The sequence below is a fragment of the Antedon mediterranea genome, chromosome 11 (assembly GCF_964355755.1).
Source record: "Antedon mediterranea chromosome 11, ecAntMedi1.1, whole genome shotgun sequence".
In the NCBI taxonomy this organism is placed as follows: Eukaryota; Metazoa; Echinodermata; class Crinoidea; order Comatulida; family Antedonidae; genus Antedon; species Antedon mediterranea.
In genome coordinates, this window is record NC_092680.1 from 21047474 (window position 1) to 21067815 (window position 20342).

The following is a 20342-nucleotide window of genomic DNA, read 5'->3' on the forward strand; positions in this document are numbered from 1 at the left end:
AATTTTTTGATAAAACTGGTTACTATAGCACAATTGACATGCGCAGAACCCATTATTCGCCTCTGCCCATGTTTATTATGCAATAGTAACCATTTATGACAAAAAATAAAAGGGTCGAAAATCGGCCAATTTTCGCCAAAAAAAACACCAAATTTCGATAAAAACTGGTTACTATGACTCTAAAAGATGACGATAACGCAATATATGTGCATATATGGCAATATTATTGCTTAATAATTAAATTCTAAAAAGTCGATATTTTAGCCATTTTTGTAAAAATCCCTGTACTATATACAGGGAAATTTTGGAAAAATAACCAAATTTCGAACCTTTTATTTTTTTGACATAACTGGTTAATATGACTCTATAAGATGATGGTAACGCAATATATGTGCATATATGGCAATAATATTTCATAATAATTTAATTTAAGACGATAGCTTGATATAAATAGTAAAACTCAGATGTATTTTAAATTTTATTCATTTTTTTGTCAATACCCAAAATTTATTTAACAATACATGATTCTTCTATTTACATTTGACGGTACACAACCAAACTGGAGATTAAATAACCTATGCTCCATCTTGAAAAAGGTATAGTAGAATAGTAAGGGTAGTTGAAAAAGGTATAGTAGAATAGTAGGGGTAGTTGCGGTGAGATACAATACTGTGTAGATGTAGAAGATTGAGTAGAGATGGGGGCGCTTTAAAACTGAGTAGAGGTGGGCGATGCAAGACTGAGTAGAGGTGGTGCAACGCAAGATTGAGTAGATGTGGGGGAGATGCAAGATTGAGGGTAGGGCAATGCAAGATTGAGTAGAGGTGGGAAAGATGCAAGATTGAGTAGAGATAGGGCGATGCAAGATTTAGTAGAGGTGGGGAATATGCAAGATTGAGTAGAGATGGGGGCGTTTTAAAACTGAGTAGAGGTAGGGCGATGCAAGACTGAGTAGAGGTGGTGCAATGCAAGATTGAGTAGATGTGGGGGAGATGCAAGATTGAGGGTAGGGCAATGCAAGGTTGAGTAGAGGTGGGAAAGATGCAAGATTGAGTAGAGATAGGGCGATGCAAGATTTAGTAGAGGTGGGGAATATGCAAGATTGAGTAGAGATGGGGACGTTTTAAAACTGAGTAGAGGTAGCGCGATGCAAGATTGAGTAGAGGTGGGGAAGATGCAAGATTAAGGAGAGGTGGGGAGATGCAAGATTTGAGTAGAGGTGGCCAAATAATATAGAGGTGGAGCAGAGATACAAAATTGTACAAGATTAAGTAGATGTATGGGGAGTGAGTGAATCAAATGTATTATATGCAATATATATTCAGGCAATTGTTAATTGGAAGATTCAAACATTATGGCCGTCAATACATAATCAAAATTGAATTTACAAATACCGTCAACTTCTACTCTGTTTCCTCTAGCTGGCAGGGCTTAATACCAGTAAATAAAGGAAGGGTTAAAGGAAGGCGTTATTGGAAGATCTAAAAGTAATCTTTTGTGACAATCAATTTGCAAAAATTAAGTAGTATACAATTAAAATAACGTTAAGTTAAACCTAATACAAATACAAGAACATAAATTAAATCAAATTCCTACTTTTTTGTATGTTTCACTTTTCAACACTTAATTCATTTACTTAATCTTATACTCGCGGCATTGTTTAATGTTATTCTTTGCAAGTGGGTACTGTTTTCAGAAATAGTACAATTACAATGAACAAAACTGACAGACAATAATACTTAAATTAAAGTATACCAAACATATTATTTAGTACAAGACTAACGTAAGTCACATATTATCTATGGATAAAATATAAATTGCTGCATTTTCAAGCAAGCATGTTTTATTTGTTTGGAGGAGTATTTTCTAAATCCTGCACATCTCCTCACAGCTAGTAAAGGAAGAGCATTAATAATAAAGTTTCTCACTTTTCATTTATTGATATTAATTTCCCAATATATATACTGAGATATATATATATATATATATATACTGATGAAGGGCTAGTGTTGCCCGAAAGCTCTGCTAATTTTTCTGGCTGTTTTACTTTATCGTTTTGATTTAGCTTTTCGCTTTTTTTTTGTATCTCCATTGAGATCCAGCCACTGATACTCACAGCATTGTCATTTTTTCAGTAATTTGTCTTTGTATATTATATATATATAAGATTGCTTCTTTTAATTTTGGTGAAATAAATTCTTTTGAAGTTCCATATGTTCTCGGCACACTTTGTTATACAAGCCCGATGTGCAGAGAACACTCAAAATGCTTCTCTATAAGAAACAATCGACAAAATATTTATATACAGTATAATAAATTTGAACTACATTATGGTAAGAGCTCATATTTTAAAATAATAATCTAAATAAATACTTTGGTTTAACATTGTGACTTTTCAGCAAACTGCTTTTATATAATTTTTCTTTAAATTGCATTAACAAAAATCATATTGTACCACCCAATGACCTATCCTGATTGTAACATGTAGTCTGTATAAAGGATTGCAATAATAATAAAATAATTACACAGTCCTTAAATTTCATTAATCTTAAAGGACAACTTCTATAATTTTGTAAACAGTTTATATCCAATTTATTTCTTTTCAAGATCTCTACGCTAAAATAAAGAAAATCCTCTATTAAGGACCAGATCATCTTATAATAAACAACATTAGCAATTATTTCTGGTCCATTATTTCACCACAAGATTGCATTCTACTAGCAATGAATAGTTCATTGTATTAATATTTGTACTTTTTAATCTTTCTCGTTGTTTCTATTGTTATAATTTTGTATTTCTTTCTGTTGGATGATTATGTTTTGCTTTGGAGACCCACTTGATAGTTGATTTAGTTCGCTTTTGGGAATCCTGTCTCTCTCTATTGTTTGCTTTTATTTTATATCCGAGACAAAATAAATGAAATGAAATTAATATTAATCAATAGAAGAAAATAATCTTATAGCAACATACTAAAATTATCTATAGTATAACAACCAACAACCGTCAATGATAATCTCTTAATATATGTATTTTACATCTGTATTTTTCTCCTGCATTTAAAAATAAATACTTTATCTATAGAACAGAGAACTTAATACATAGATATTGCCATCTAAGAGGTACTGTATAACATTTGATATCCTCAGATACTAGATGACCTGGTTTATATTTTAATGTAACTTTTATATGTCTAACATGAACTTGTATTTTAAGTATTTAAATTATTTCATTAATTGTTATTTGTATATATTGTAAATTCAACAATGCTTCCCTGCAATAAAGAATTTGAATTAAATTCAGAGGGAATTATATTTTTCTCTATGGACTCTGTTTTAAGTACTGTATATTCCTGATAGAAAAATATAAGATTATACCAAATGTTATATTACACCAAAAAAAAGGCAACATATGTTATACAGTATTATATAGCCTACAATTTATTGTTAGATAACCTTAAAGGTACATTCGTACTTGATGTCTCTGTCTGTCTATTCTATTATATAATTTTCCAATATTTTACTAAACAGCGCCGTCTTCCGTTCTGTTAAACAGGACAAGTGCGGATGTACCTTTAGTCAGCGAAGAATTATAGCAGAAACGCAACATAATTTATTATTCCTTGTTCTTACAAGAGTACTTTTCTGTTTTCATTGAAAGATTTAAAACTATTTGAAGTCATAATTTAAAGCGTTAATTTATAGGTATAAAACATCTCAATGCTCTGATTTGCTAAAAACTCACATACCAAACGAAATATCAATTTTTAAAATTATATTTTTATATATGGAGCAGTAGTCATGTGATGCCATTTCGACCAATCAGTTATTATATTTACTGTAGGCTATGCAATATCTTATAGGACATTCCAACTACTGTATCTATAGAACAGACATAATAGTCACTGATAGAATGTAATATATATTAGGATGGGAGCTTTTTCCTTTCTCTTTTTTGTTTTGCAATGATAGCACAATGTTATAGCCTAAAATTTGCGGTCACATATTTCCATCCCGTTGATTTTAACAGGATTAATTTCCTGGTTTAAAAAAAAAGACAAAATGATAAAAAGCTCCCTAAAAATTAAAAACTATATATAGTTTCCAGTTTATTCAATCAATTGAAAGAACAACATGTTGGTCAATTATTTTTGACAGTACTTCTTTTTATCTTAAGCTCTGGTGTAAACTATCCAACTAGTTTGACAAAAAAAGTGTGATGTACCCAAATATGGTAGTGATATGACATCATCATGTCCGTATACGGACATTTATATCACATTTTTTTGTCACATAAAGTTTGATAGTGTAGACAGAGCTTTAACATCACAAACATTCAACAAGTAGCTTTATAAGCAGCACCTTTTATGTTGTATTATGTGTGGATACGATGCTATAAATCTCTTCTTACTCTCTTTTTCTTAGGCTTGGACGCATCTTTCCAGGAATCTGAAACAAAAGTTATTCAATACAATTCAAATCAAACTAAAGTAGAACCCCTCCTTTGAGACACCCCTATACAGAGGGCATTCTCCTGCAAAACAAGTGCAAAAAGTTTTAGCCCTACAGCTAAACCCTGTTAGAGGACAACCCTATTAGCGGACGAGGACACTTGATTCAACACATATGAGGAACATTTGATGGTTCCCGAAGGTGTCCCCATAATAGGGCTTCTACTGTATTAGAAAATTAATCATTTTTAAGAGAAGGAAAGTTAACATTACAAAAAAAAATGGAGCTTAATAGTTGTAGATGCTCGACAGCCTTGCTTCCTTTTTTCATTATTTATAAATATCTCCTAGGATTGCCGGGTAAAATATTTCTGAAATTGGTAGTTGTGAACACAAAACAAGCAATAGAGTGAACAAAATATTGTGGCTATTTTAAAAGCTTACCTTTTTTTCCTTCAGTTTCTTGTGGTTGAGTTGGTAGTATGTCACTTGTCTCAGCCTTGGGATCTTCAGTTACCACTGGCTCTTGAGAACTGACAGCAGAAATACCACCAGACAAATCTGCAGGAAAGAAATGTACACATATTAAAACAAATAAAACCAGTGCAGTTTAAAGGGATATCTAGTTGATAGGTAGATTAGATAATCTGGAATTACAAGATTTAAAAGATTTAAAAGCGGATGATACTTGACACTTGAATGTTGTAAAGTCAGTCATTTTACTTTACTGACCATGGCAGCAAGTGGGTGTCAAAATGTATGGTAGGGATCAGTTTTCTCACAAAGCAAATTTTGCCAAAATTTGCTGGACTAAAGTTACTCCAACTGATATTAAAAATGGTGTAAGAAAATTATACATAAAATAAACAATTATAGTAGTGATAGGTTGGGCCTGCCATTAAATAACACAGACCAAGAGCATTTGAAAGGTATATGTTGTCAGTTGGATAGACAAAATAAAATATTATTTTGATTGCATTTAATAGATTAGTAATACATCTATATAGTATCAATAATTTGGTCAGAATTCTATATTGGGAGAACACTGGGGATGTAAAATTTTACCAGAAATCTATAGTGTTTTCTAAGCTGGTTAGTAGAAACCTTACCCTCTGCACACAAAAAAACAAGTTTACTAGAGTAGAGTTATGAGTTCCCACAATCATTGTGTTGATTATCACGGAACTGTGGTGGCAGTATTCACAGCTGGTTTGGGGTTTAGTTTGGATTTATTTCTTATATTAATTTATCTATCTATTATTTTTTTTTAATCATGCCCGAATTTAGATGTACTATCTAAACCTCTGCCTAGTAGCTAATTACAATGAACAAATAACACGATAATAACTGTGTTTTGTTCTTTTACCCTCAATTACTTACCACTTGGCAGTGTAGTTTCTGTTGAAATTTCAGCTGGAATTTCTTCGTGTGATTTGGATTTAGTCTTAGATTTTTTATTTTTCTTCTTTGTTGGGCTTTGTGTGGTACTTTCTGTTTTAGGAGGAGTTTCTACCGATGGCGCTGGTTGTTTTTCTTGAACATTGTGCTCAATTTCCGATTTCATAGTATTAACTTCTTCTGTTGTTTGTGGTTTCTCTGTCAGGTCTTCACTGTTCTGAGCTTTCTTCTTTTTCTTTGACTAACAGAAAACAAATTAACTATCATTAATTTAAATTTTTCTAGATATTTTACAACCACCAAAAGTCATGTTTATTTAAATTTCAGTAAAATGACGTCGAATGAGTAAAACCATTTTCATCTATGAATTTAAATGAAAATCCATTTTGTCTTACCTTCTTTTTACTTTTCTTATCCTCTGCTGTTATGTCTGCCTTTATCTCAACTGACTCAGACAAAGACTTAGACTCTACCGCTCCAGCAACTGACTCCAACTGAGACTTAGACTCTACTGCTTCATCAACTGACTCCAACTGAGACTTAGACTCTACCGCTTCATCAACTGACTCCAACTGAGACTTAGACTCTACCGCTTCAACTGACTCCAACTGAGACTTAGACTCTACCGATCCATCAACTTGGCTTTCTGATATGTTTTGTACAGCATCACTCGGCTCAACTTTAGTCAGAATTTCCTCCTAATAATAATAATACAATGTTTCTAGGCGCTATACACAAAAACGATCCATAAAATATCCCAAGATAACCAAAAAAAAGAGGAACTAAATACTGTATGGTCGCAAAACAGTAACAATAGAAATACTGGCAAAATTCCAATCTATGAAACCATTTTTTCTGGTATATAGTTACAATATCAAGTTACAGAAAAGAATGTCTGGTACAGCAGAACTCTATTAAGGAAACATCTTAGGTCCAAAAAAGTGTCCCTAAATAGGGGGCAAGTTGTAGAGTAATAAACCAAAGTCCCATCGTTCATGACGTGTAGATGTGTCCTCTAAATAGGGGTGTACAAAAGGAGGGCTTGGAGCAGAATTGACATTGTGAGACAGGTTTAACTTCTAATTTTAATCCCTAAAATCCTTATATAAATTGTTGATTATTGTTAATTGTTATAATATTGTTTGTAATGAAAAAAATAACCATTTTAAAATAAATGTTTATTGAACTGAAAACTGAATAATAATATACCCTCATGATACATGTGTTGACTACATCAAAATCTATATAATTATACTAAATATAACAATTGTTTTTGTGATGTCATTACTATTTTAATTGTGACTATGACATGAGTATGGTCAGATTTAAGTACCGTACCTTTTTCAAACTATCAACTTCATGATCACCAGCACCAGTATTTTTCTTTTTCTTTTTTTTAGGGCTTTTTGCTTTTTTCTCTGTCTGTAGTTCCTCCTCTTTCTTGGAATAATCAATTGGCTGTTCAGCTTCTTTCTCTGGTATAGCATCAATGCTTTCAGTACGACTCTCTACCAATTCTTCTTTCTTAGCATCGCTCTTACTCTTCTTTCCAGCTTTCTTAGGACTCTTCTTAATTTCTACAGCTGCAACCTTTTCTTCTACGTTTTCAACACTCTCACTGACCTCATGTTGGGGGGCTTTGAGATTTTTAAATTCCTCTTTAACGCTAATTTGTTCCTCCTCTATTTTTTTCTTTTTTCCTCTCTTTTTCTTTGACGATTTGTCAGCAATGGAAACCGGCTCTTCATCTACTGCTGTAGTTGTAATTGTTTCTGTAACAACTGGTTCAACAGCTTGCTGAGCATTATTCTAGTTGAAAATGACAAATATGAAGAAATATGAAAACCCACTCATTCAATTTAAGCTAAACCAGACGTATTTTCAACGTACAGTAAATTTTTATAAAACACAAAACAGACTTTCCAAAAACTGTTGAATAAAGTTCAAAATTGCCTTGAAGAGTTTATGGATACAAAATATTTTATTTTCACCCAAGTAGATTTGATTGGAGGAGTGTCGGTCACATGATATTCAATGAATATTCAATTATAGCCCATGCAACATCATCATCATGTGAGTGCAACTTTTATCATGTGCATTCATCCTTGTTATATGCAATCTACTTTCGACATAAAAAACAAATAAAAAATGCTATTTCAATTGTGCAAATGGAACAACAATTTTTATTCGATGAAAGAAATGTTCTATTTTTTACGTCATGAAAATATTTGGTAACTCTTAAACATTCATAATTGGTATAATGTATTACATATTAAATTATTTTTAGAGGTTCATGAACAAATATTTACTTCTGTGCTCTGTGCTGCTTGTTTGTTCTTCTTGTCTTTACGTGAAGACACTGTACTCCACTCTTCATTATCTGAAAATAACAAAATTATCGGAAACACACTGAATAATCACTAATGAACATTTTTTTTGTCAATAAAATTCAAAGTAAATCAGGAATATACAGTAGGCTCTTCAAAATGTATTGGTAGGTGATTTTCTTTTTTGTTGTTGTTAGGGTGAGCACCCAGTGAATACAGAGTATCAATCGCAAAAGAAAAAAAAAAAAATGTGCGTGTTTTTAATGGCGTGCAACACGAATCTACAGCTAACTATGTCAGTCAGTTGGTCGGTAAACACTAACTCAAATTTGAGCAACTGCAGCCATGTAAATGGCCTTGTTAGGTTAATTGTAGAAAATGCTACGAAAGCTAGATAATATGACATCATGTAGGCAGTAACATTAATCTAAATATGAATATTAGAAAATATGTGTATAATTAATAATTTGATAAAATATAGAATTTATTTATACTGTATATTACAGAACTTTTTGCTTTAAAGCATAACATATAAAATTACAATTTAAAATGTTTTATTGCTGTACATCCTCCAAAAGATACATTATTACAAGGTCTAGTAATTGAGTCTTGCTCGTTTTACAACAACATTCTTACCATTTTCCACCTCCTCATCTCTAATGAAGTTCTCCTTCTTGGATTCTGGTGCAACCTTTGTGGATGTAGGAGACTTCTTTGCTTTTGTGGCTTTTTTGGGTTTTACTTGCTTTATTTCGTTTACTTCCTGTGATACTTCACTCAGCACAGGTTTGCTTGTTTCAGATTTCTAAACAAAATCAATTTCAGGAGTCTTAAATTTTTTTTATAACTAGACAAGAGGACCAGTAAAAAACATTGTTACTGGTCCTCCACTGCATTTACTGGCCACAGAATATGGGCCTTATATAGTCCATGGGCCAGACATTTTTCAAACATGAATATGCTGTTCATTATAAAGACATTTTTTCGTCATTAATAATTTATGACAATTATGGGGTAGGGGGAAACATTTTTGCAAATAACTTAAAATTTAGTGAACAGATTTACATTTTCTTGTTATCAGTATGTAATGTATGTAATGGATTTCTTTAATTGTGATATGCTTTTAAAAAATGAATCCAACTCCAAATTGATGTATTTTAGAGGTCAAATGTCACTAACCTTTAATCAAAAATGCAATTTCTTCTATTAATTAGCTTATAAATAAAACACAAAAATACAAGATATCTTATGCAAACTAATGTTTTCTTAAACCTATAGACACAATAAATAAGAAAATTGAATTTAACAAACAAATATTCTGTGAATTTATGAGGACATTCTGTCTGTTAATTATAGTAATGTATTATACATTTTTCCTAATAAATTTGTATTTAGTGATCACATTTGCATATTTTTGGTAATAATATGTACTGTACTGTGTAGGTTGCCTAATTGTTATATTCAATTCTGAAAAAATAAAACGTAACATATTGACATCTTTGTAGGTCAAATGGTCATTGAACATTTAAAGAAATGCAATTTCGTCCAAATGTAACATTAATAAAGTTTCAATATTTAACGCAAAAATACACCAAATCTAACTTTTTTTTAAACCTATAAAAACAATGAAAAGAAATTGAAGTTAAAGATTAAAAACAAATAAACATGTGTGATAATATTAAGAATTGTGACCGTAATAGTAATTTGTAATTATTAAAAATTATGGGGTAAGGGGTAACATTTTTGCTATAACTTTGAATTTTAAAGTGAACAGATTTTACATTTCTTGGAACCAATTATATACACTGTTTAATTGCTTATTATCAATTATAGAAAAAATTCAAGTTAAAGATTAAAAACAAATAAACATGTGTGATAATATTAAGAATTGTGACCGTAATAGTAATTTGTAATTATTAAAAATTATGGGGTAAGGGGTAACATTTTTGCTATAACTTTGAATTTTAAAGTGAACAGATTTTACATTTCTTGGAACCAATTATATACACTGTTTAATTGCTTATTATCAATTATAGAAAAAATTCACCGTTTAGTATTATTAGAAAAATATATTACACTTAAGCAGTCTATACACCACATATTGATACCAAGAAAATGCAAATCTGTTTATTAAATCCTGAGTTATTAGCGAAAGTGTTACCCCCTACCCCAAAATTTTGTGTTGCATATTTTCCGTAGGCGGTGTTATATACTGTAATCCTCAAAAATGACTATTATTAAGCTGTACAATTGGCATTGCCATCATGGATTTCTGAAAAGTAGACATATTAAGCTTTCCAAAATGTATGATAGCATTTGCCACCAATTTGATACTGCTTTCGCAAAATACTGGACACGGCCCATGGACTAATAAGGAAGGCCTTCAATTAAATTCAAAAAGTCAAATATCAACCTTATTTACACTTGGTAGTCCAATATATGAAATATCGTAAAAAGATGAATTGAGCCTATTATTGAGATTTTATTGGCTAAGAGGACATGTTATTTGACCTGGATCTACCTGAATTTTGAGACTTAATAGCATTAATGCTTCTGTGCTCACCTTGACCAGAACCTATTCTTCTTTGATTCATATGGTCTGTATTTTAATTTGTGGTTAGACCAGTGTTTTTTTTATTTTAGTTTACAAATCACAGTGAATTTTTAATTTTCAAATAAAGATAAAAATGTTAATTCACACATTATTTTGGTCTTGAACTACAGTAGTTTGAATCTTTGTTGTAAAGTTCAGTTTACATGCCAGTGTTTTTCTTCATTATAGTTCCTGGTGTATTATTTATATATTATTCAGCACCATGGTTACATTGCGGCTAACAGGATACAATACTTTATCATTACAGTACGTTCAATTTGGAGTATATATGGGATAATTTGATTGATTGATATTGAAATCCGCCAGAATGGCATAGTTTATATTGTTTTTTCAAAGTTATCTAAATGCACTTGTATTTTCTATGTGGTGTTCTAGGAAATAAACACAATTTCACTTTTAAATTAAACATGCAATAAAAATTATAAAATATTATCAATCTTATTCTTAATGTAATAATTCTTTGAAAGATAGCCTAGGCCTAATTATTATAATTTAAATGTTTATTTTATACCTAGACCTCTAGTCGATTTGATATCAAACTTGTATTATTATCGCCGTGGCTAAAGATACGGTACCGTATCCTAACTTCCGTTTACTAAAGGAACGGTAAAATTGAATCACGTCATAATCAGCAAATGGGGTGCTGGTACGTGTGTGACATCATAGTATAAGGACTTTGGATTTTTTTCACATCGCGTCTCCAGGCTGCATGGATGTGTGCACTGATGATTCTGTGACTCGGCCTCGGGGCTAGACCTACAGTAGCAATGTAATAACGGCCGGTTGACAACGTCGATGCTATAGTAATAGCAAGATCATGTGGTTGGTGGAGGTTACATAAACATGCACTCAATCTCAAATATTATTTCATTATACACTACAGCAGAAATATGTTGATAGCCAAATTAGAAGTAAAGGAATTATAATTAAATGTTGGAAATTGTGTTGCGTCGAGTTCATTCGTCCATAGTTACTATATGAGGGTTTTATTTTTATTCCAATGGCCTATTTAGGCCTATATTGTTTAATAAACTTTGTTTACAGTGGTGATCACAAACAAAAAGCAAATGCGGATAATAAAGGGGCCCTCAAATACTATGATTTAGACAATAGGCCTATCCCCAGGTCTGAGTCACAGAACTCAGCGCATACATGCAGCTGGCCCCAACCTGGCAAACAAACTCATATACCGAGGCTATAGATTATAGTACATAGTACTAGTAGGTCTCTTTTAAAATGGTCAATTTCTGTATTCTAGAATTAAAATCAACATGTACATGTTTTAGCCTATCAACAATAACAGACGTAGGCCTAGGCTACATTTAGTTTTGTCACACGACACGGATAATAGCGATAAATGAAGCATAAAGAAAAAATGTTAAGCTGCCGGTTGATCACTGTTTTTGTGATATGAAAAAAAATCCTAAGTCCTTATACGATGACGTCACACACGTACTACTAACCTAGCACCCCATTCATTGGCTGATTTTGACGTAATGCAATTTTACCATACCTTTAGCAAACGGAAGTTAGGATACGGTACCGTATCTTTAGCCACGGCGTATTTATTATTGTAAATCATAAAGTAAAAATAAACTTTTTTTTCTGTTTGGAAGTATAGGCCTAGGCCCCACAGGGGGCCTAGCCTATAAATTATAAATTATTCATTTTTATAGATAGGCCTAGGCCTAGAAGAGCCTAGAGGGGCCTAGTTTTAAAGTAGAAAGCTTTCTGAACATATGTTTAATATTACACTTCTATATGGAAAATTAAATATAAACATATGGTAAAATTCGCTAAGCCTAGGTTGTACCATACCTTCTTCCGCTTCTTCTTCTTTCCACCGCCTTGATGATCGCCTTTCTTTTCATCAAAGTCAAAGCTAGGAGGCTGGCTAGACGACTTGAAACCAAACGCAAAAACAAGACCTAAAAGTAGCATAACACTTACAATAGGAATTGAAAAATGGAGTGGAATTACATCATTAAACCCTTTCACTTCCATGCCGACTGTATGTATTTCAATAACCCCACAACAGCAAAAATCGGACTCCCCAAAAGTCTAGGCCTAAAAATAACAGCTGTGACTCGGTCATGTGTTCGACGAGCGCGGCGCGACGGATCGGAGTACGACGAGACGACGTGTTCAATGTCAAAGGTCAGGTAAAAATAAGTTATGGTGCGCTGAGCGCGTCACATTAACGATCCTCTCTACAATATTGATGTCGCGGTTGCTTTAAATTGGTTATAAAAAAACTATGATACAAAGGTGGGGAGCTATTGTTTAAAATAAATAAATAGTATTGTTTTATTTTAAGGTAAACGACAAAGTTGATGGTGTGTGTGACGGTGGTGAATTTTTGCTAAGTGGGCCTTTCATATTGATGACGTAATTAGAAACGTCAAAACAGTTGTACACGTAGAGAGTGCACTACACACTATTTTTATCTCCCAACCAATTCATTGTTTTTGGCAGAAGGGAAATTCCCGAACGAGGAGATTTAAGGCTGAACCAGGAGGAGGCTCACATCAGACTAGGCGTCCCTCTCTATAGTGAGCATGGAGGAGGACCTACCTATCCATCATTACGTTTTAATTTCAGGATTTAGGACCATGAACAGTATTTAATCAATCTTCGACATCGTATAATGGCATATCATTACAATGACAATAGCAGTAGGCCTAGGCCTAGGCCTAAGAAGCAGACTACTACAGACGATTTGGATGTGGATGAAGACGGTTGCCACCCCGGCCTTATTACTAGCTCTAGTGGCAATATTATTGTAGATGGTATACCTGTGCATATTGGATCTGGGAATGAAAGAAGAGAATCGAATAATATTTACATAAGTGGTCATCCAAGTAGTGAAATTATTATAAACGGACAGCGTATTGTCGTTGCTGGAGGTGGTGGTTTTCCCAGAGCTGATCCACAAATAATTATTGAAGATCGGATACCCGAAAGTGAAAGCATTACGTCATCAGTGGAATGTGATAATGACGTAACATCGGTTGATGGACGGTTAGAAACGTTTGAAGATTTCCCTTCTGGTTGCCCCATGTCACCTGCTCAACTCGCCCGCGCAGGTTTCTTTTACACTGGGATAGCAGACATGGTACAATGCTTTATTTGTAATGGAAAAGTGAGAGACTGGGAAATTGGAGATTCAGCGTTTGGTGAACATTTGAAGTTTTTTCCAAATTGTGAATTTGTGCACAGACAGATGGATGCATAGGCTCGGCAACCAACAACAATATATCAATGACACTCTCTTAATAGAAAAATAATCGACAAGAATTGAAGTAACACCCGCATAAGTTATAGTTATACTATGCTCACAAACTTTAACAGATTGCTCAATAATTTAAATCTTTGGCACCAGATTGTATTTATTTATTGTTAATGATCTCATTAATTATACTGTACGTTAGTGTATTCTATCTGTTGCTTGTGTACACTCTGTAAAGTAAAACAATGTATATTAATTATAAATAAATGCTTGCTTATTGTAGATGCAAATACAGATAAGTGTGGATCGAGAGGGGGATGATGAGTTCTTTTAAAAGGGGAGATAATTAAGTAATATAAACACTAAACTATAGTATTGATGTGTGCTATTAAAAAAGATGGAATTAACTGACTAAATAGAAGTGATTCAGTTGTGCTGACTAGACTATCTACGGGACGAGAGATCGGAGGGAAATTTAACACGAATGTCAATCCTTTTTGTTTGGTCCAGAATGTTTCTCCCCACTAGGCCCTTTTTACTAGAAATATACATGAAGTATACTTGAGAAGACTTCTATATTTTATGTAATTTTATTTCAAGAAATTTTCTTTTTAAAACCAAGTAGGCCTATTTACTAATCTTACTGACGTTTATTACTAATTTAATATAGTGGCCTAGGAAACATACTTATTTCAATACAATACAATTATTGAAAATGCAATTAACAAGATAAATAAGGTATAATTGCAACATTCGATTCCGGAAGAAACCAAATAAATTAATACTGTACTAATCAAACGGTATGCCTACAGTATGTAAATATGGTATATCGATCAAATAAGTTATAAATAAATATATATTATAGGTCTTAGTTGGTTGCCGGGGTGCCATGATCACGGTGACAAAACACTGCTTTATACTTTAGTTAATTTTCGGAGACAGGGTATTATAAAACATTTTCAATAAGCATGTTATTAATGATACGAATCGATTCTTATATTTTTGTAAAAGAAATTTATTTAAGAAGATATTTATGATTTTAATATGTCTATTTTATTATTGATTATATTCTAATAAAAATAATATGCTGGTTTACTTGGTCGAGTTACCGACGCTTGACGTGTATCTTGTACTCTGAATACACTAGTGTATAGAAACAAGTAAGATCATTTGCCTTTCGAAGAAATGTCGATGACAGCAATTTCTGATTAAAAAGATACATATATCTGCATAGGTTACATAAACTAAAAAAGTATCAGTAAACATAAAAAAAGATTGAATTGTTCTATTTATTGTATAGTTAGAAAAAATGGTAAAAGGATTCCTACTTTCTAGGATTTTTATCACATAATCTATATTGTTTTGACAACTCTTGTAACATGACCACAGTGCTGATTTTGTCATTTTCCTCTATCAAAATTAATGTAAAATGCATTGGCAGCCAAAAGCTGACAATTACAAATATCAAACGTCTAAATGACATCAAAAAGGTAAAATAGACTAAAATATAAAAACATTGATCATAAACAATTTGGTTATTGCGTAACTGAACTGAAACAGTAAACATAGATCGATTGTTTTTTTGTTGTTTTTTTTCTTTGTGAACAGAACACTAGACGGGCATTATGCTTTTCAAAAGATTCAACTGATTGTTATTGATTGGACGATCCACGTGATTATACTATTATTATTATTTACTCAATTATTCTATTTTTAGAATAAACGTAAAATCCAATACTAGCAACATCCGTTGTATGTACTGACTCTACTTGAATACAACGTCACGTTTTCATCGGTCGTCTACATTTAAAAGGTAAGAAAGCTGTCATGGACAATGAAATTACTTAGAAATATATATATCATGACTATTATAGGCGTTGTTTAGGTCACTTAGGCCATGATCATCTGTATTTTGGAGTATCCCGTCCTACCATACATGCCCACGATTTTAGCGTAGGCCTACTAAACTCCCGTTGACGTGGCTAAGTTCTTCTTATGTTGCACGTTTTAAATTCGCCGATATTTATAGATATTGGTCACGGGTTTGACTGATGTTTCTGAATATTAACAATCTGAAACCGTCAGTAAGTGTATGACTAATTCTTCTTAAACTAATTTAGGCGCGCCTACTAAAAAGTTGAAACTAATTTATATTCTATAAAGCAGACCATAATAACATAATGAAGAAGAAAAATATGTCATAATTGTCTTATAAATATTTCAACATTTTTATATATAAAGGTCAACCATGCATACAGCACTTCCCGAGGATGATCTGGAGACAGACTCATTTGTGGACAATTATATAGGCGACATAGACGGTGAATTCACACTTAGGCCTATCCAATCATACCATCACTATGATAGAAACAACTCATTGCTGCATCTCTTAAAACAACATAAATATAGGCCTACAGGTATCAACGCTAATTTAAATACTACACCAAAGAAAGAGTTCAACAAAAGATGGGGTGCCAGTACTGCAGAAGATGAAAGCTTCACAGAGCAAGAATTGGATATGACAGCATTGTCAAATCGGCTTTCTACATATAAGTCCTTGGATAGAGGTTGTACTCTTGATGTTTCCATTTCACAGCTGGCAAAAGAAGGGATATTTTATAAAGACAACTTGTTTTCATGTTCGTCTTGTAAATATACTATTTACGCAAACAGATATCCTAATGTTTCAGAGTTACATAAAATGGAATCTCCAAATTGTTACTACGTCAAAAAATATCCAAGAAATCCATCAATATCATACCAGTCTGAAGTAGTCGCTCCTGTTGGTTCAAGCACCCCACGTGACCAAGAATTGGCAACTTCTAGAAGCGTATTTCAATCATCCGTTTTAAATCTGGATTTGGAAAGAAATATATGTTCGCCTCAATCTGCAAAAGTGATGGAAAAAAGTTTCGATTTGATGTCTAAAGTTACAGTTGGTCAACAAATGCCTGTCAGTGCGAGGTATATGTCTTATAAAACTGTTGAAGACGATCTCTCTCTATTGGAAAACAGATTGAGAACCTTTCGTAACTGGCCATATCAAAAACCTGATAAACAGTCAGTTGCGAGAGCAGGATTCGTCTATAAAGGTGTTGGTGGAAACGTAAAATGTTTTTATTGTGATTTGGTTCTTTTACTGAATCCAAATGACGACCCTTTCATTGAACACGCTAGACTGCTGTCATCATGTAGATGGTTTGAAGAAATGAAAGGAGATCGTTTCATCATTGAGTGCAAAACAAGATGTTATATTAATCAAGGTGAGACAGAATGTGGAATCCGAGATTATAGGACAAATGGAAACTCACAACATCTACCGGAAACAACATTTGAAGAAACACCTAGAGATGAAAAGGAACAAAAAACCGTATCTAAAATCTCGGGAAGTTTGAGTCCATCTGCATATTCGAAAAAACTGAAATTGGATGCTAATGCAAAGTCTAAAATTAAACTTGCACAAGAATTTGGTTTTAATGGTGATACCATAATGGCGGTAGTAACAAAACACTTAAAAGATAACAATGGTGTTTTTTCTTTGTCAAACGAAGATATGATTGAAAAAGTTATGGATGAAGATGCTGCTAATCAAGAAATTAAGCCGAGTGCCCATACTGAGATACCAGACCTAACAACCCTTACGTTAAATGATACAACAACTGAAAGTCTTACATCTGATACACTGAAGACGTCCAATGAGGCATCGCAATCTAAAGATGATGTTGCCAAGGAACTAGAGGATCTTAAGGACCAGCACGCGTGTAAAATATGCTTGGACCAATCTGCTAACATACTATTCAGGCCCTGTAATCACCTGGTTACCTGCAATGAATGTTCAAAGAACATCAACATGTGTCCAGTTTGCCGAGCAGCAATTGAAGACCGGATTAAAATTTATCAAAGTTAAGATACTTAATACTTACTAATACTTACTGATGTTATGTAAATTACCAGACATGATCAAGAAAATGCCATACTGTATTAAACAATAATTTCTTAGGAGTAATAATACGATATAATAATACGATATCCCTGATAATAAAAATTATGAAATTAAAGGTTACAATAAAGATGTATTGTCCCCCAAAAACTATAAATAAATCTTTGAAAGGTTATTTTGTAGTGTTAATAGAGCTATTCACTTTCGTAGAAAAAAATCAAGAAAAATAATGTTTTCACTTATAAAATAACATAATAGGCCTAAATGGTTAATTTCAACCACAATTCCTTTGGCTGGCAGCTTATTTGACTATTATTACAGTTTTTTCAGGTAAATCAATTTTTGTTCGATCCAATTATTGGTCAAAGTGGATAACTAATATGGGAAATTAAAATGGTATATTCAACCAAAAAAAATTGTAAGAATTATTTTTTCAGGGGGACAATACATCTTTAACAATTCCAGGATGTTCATCAACATCCGGGTTTAGCAACAAGGTTTTTATTATATATATTTTTTTCAAATTGAAGTTACTGTATGCTGAAGGTTCATGTAAAGAAAAAAAATATATATATATATATATATACTGATGAAGGGCTAGTGTTGCCCGAAAGCTCTGCTAACTTTTCTGGCTGTTTACTTTATCGTTTTGATTTAGCCTTTTGCTTTTTATTTTTGTATCTCCATTGAGATCCAGCCACTGATACCCACAGCATTGTCATTTTTTTCAGTAATTTGCCTTTGGATTTATACATATACATGTATATATATTTAAACAGAATACATTGCAGGATAGTACTTAAAACTTAGGCCTACGTTGCATAGTAGTGCTTGTTTTCATATGTACTGTATCTAGAAATGTAACCACCGGCGTGCAAAATGGTGTCGACGATTGGCATTCACCGAGATGCACGCAATTCGGTGATGCCAAAATGTATTTTAATCATTTATTAGACATTTACAAACAAATTTCAAATTCCAAATAAATACTAATTTCCTGTACCATACAGTATACTTTATATTAAAATGTTTACTGTGGTGTGCCCTGTATTAAAGATCATATAGAGTGTTATATATAGGTAACTTTATTCCAAAAAATGTAACCAAACCACGCACTGTGGATTTACAAAATCTGATAAGTTCTTACATGCATGCATCTTACAACAACACAAAATATAAAATAACGTAAAAATAAAGATTCAAAATAACAAAAGCCACTTATTTCTGTTGCTGGCAATCTCACGCAAACCGCAACCGTTTAATAAATATACATAATATCACTTGAAATCAATCATGGCTTACCTCTCGTTATTTGGAGTCAGTTTTATACTATTACTTGATATGTACAGTATTTGTAAAATCGTCACTATTCTCACATTCGTATGCCTAAATTAAAAAAAAAAACACCGGTATGCCAACAATATAACCTGGCGGCAGGGCATGGCATCATCAGGGCCTTGCAAGGGTGGGAAGATAACCTGCACCTGTGGTGGAATGAGACCGTCTCCTGAAAGTGTACCTCAATTGGAGAAGGCACCCATGTATATCCTATAGGCCTAGTTGTGGAAAATACAAGCCTCACGTGATCAGTCATAGCGCTGCAAATAATAGAAAAATCGAGGCAAACGTCACATTTGCTAAAATAACATAGGTGGGGCAATTGGAAAAACGATTTATTAATCACGACTAGAGAGTACAGTAATTACCACATCACGATAACCTACATTACAGAGTGGGACGACTTGGATGAGTATACTATTATTACTGTACTAGGCTACCGTAATTGTCTATGCATCCCTTCCCCCACTGTCGATATGGATTATTATTCTTTGGGCTACTCGTAAAATGTAGCGATTTTTCAACGTTGTATGTTTGTGATATTTGGTGTGGCAACTGCGCATCAACATGAAAAAACATTGATGTAGATTTTCCATTTAATTATAGGTGAGAAGCGAAAGCTATAATTGTCAGTTGATTCATTCTGTATACAGAGAAGTACAGTGTAATCTCGTATTAGCAACGTATTATTTGATTTGTATAAGGGTGTATGTTTCGCTTTGGGCCTACAAAATGGCTACAGGAGGACAAGACGAAGTGATTTCATCATCACAGGACCTAGAAGAAAACGGATTTATTCAAATAAACAATAACTATCAGTGTTTGCATTGTAGGTTTACACTTACAGTTAAAAAAGGAAATATCAATATTAATTTCTTACGATCGTTGCATAGTTTCGAATCTCCAAAGTGTGATTTTATTTCAAAAAAGAAAACAACACACATGGAAACGAAAACAATCCTAAGACCTCTTGCCAAAAATCCGATGTTGCGACTGAAAAAGTCAGTAAAACACGTCCACCTACACCACCTCCAAAACCTCAACATATT

At 32.8% G+C, this 20342-nt stretch overlaps 2 protein-coding genes across 2 annotated transcripts; one reads left to right on the forward strand and one right to left on the reverse strand.

The window, feature by feature from the left end:
* Positions 1-477: 477 nt before the first annotated feature.
* Positions 478-12881, reverse strand: LOC140063191 (uncharacterized). Its single transcript, XM_072109673.1, has 8 exons — positions 12605-12881; positions 8809-8977; positions 8155-8225; positions 7184-7654; positions 6241-6543; positions 5828-6086; positions 4892-5008; positions 478-4445 (listed from the first exon to the last, which is right to left on the reverse strand). The coding sequence occupies exons 1-8, from the start codon at positions 12788-12790 to the stop codon at positions 4390-4392; spliced, it is 1632 nt and encodes a 543-aa protein (XP_071965774.1). The 5' UTR covers positions 12791-12881; the 3' UTR covers positions 478-4389.
* A 358-nt stretch (positions 12882-13239) lies between these two features.
* Positions 13240-20070, forward strand: LOC140062072 (E3 ubiquitin-protein ligase XIAP-like). Its single transcript, XM_072108116.1, has 3 exons — positions 13240-14015; positions 14299-14339; positions 16257-20070. The coding sequence occupies exons 1-3, from the start codon at positions 13434-13436 to the stop codon at positions 17920-17922; spliced, it is 2289 nt and encodes a 762-aa protein (XP_071964217.1). The 5' UTR covers positions 13240-13433; the 3' UTR covers positions 17923-20070.
* The last annotated feature ends 272 nt before the right edge of the window (positions 20071-20342 follow it).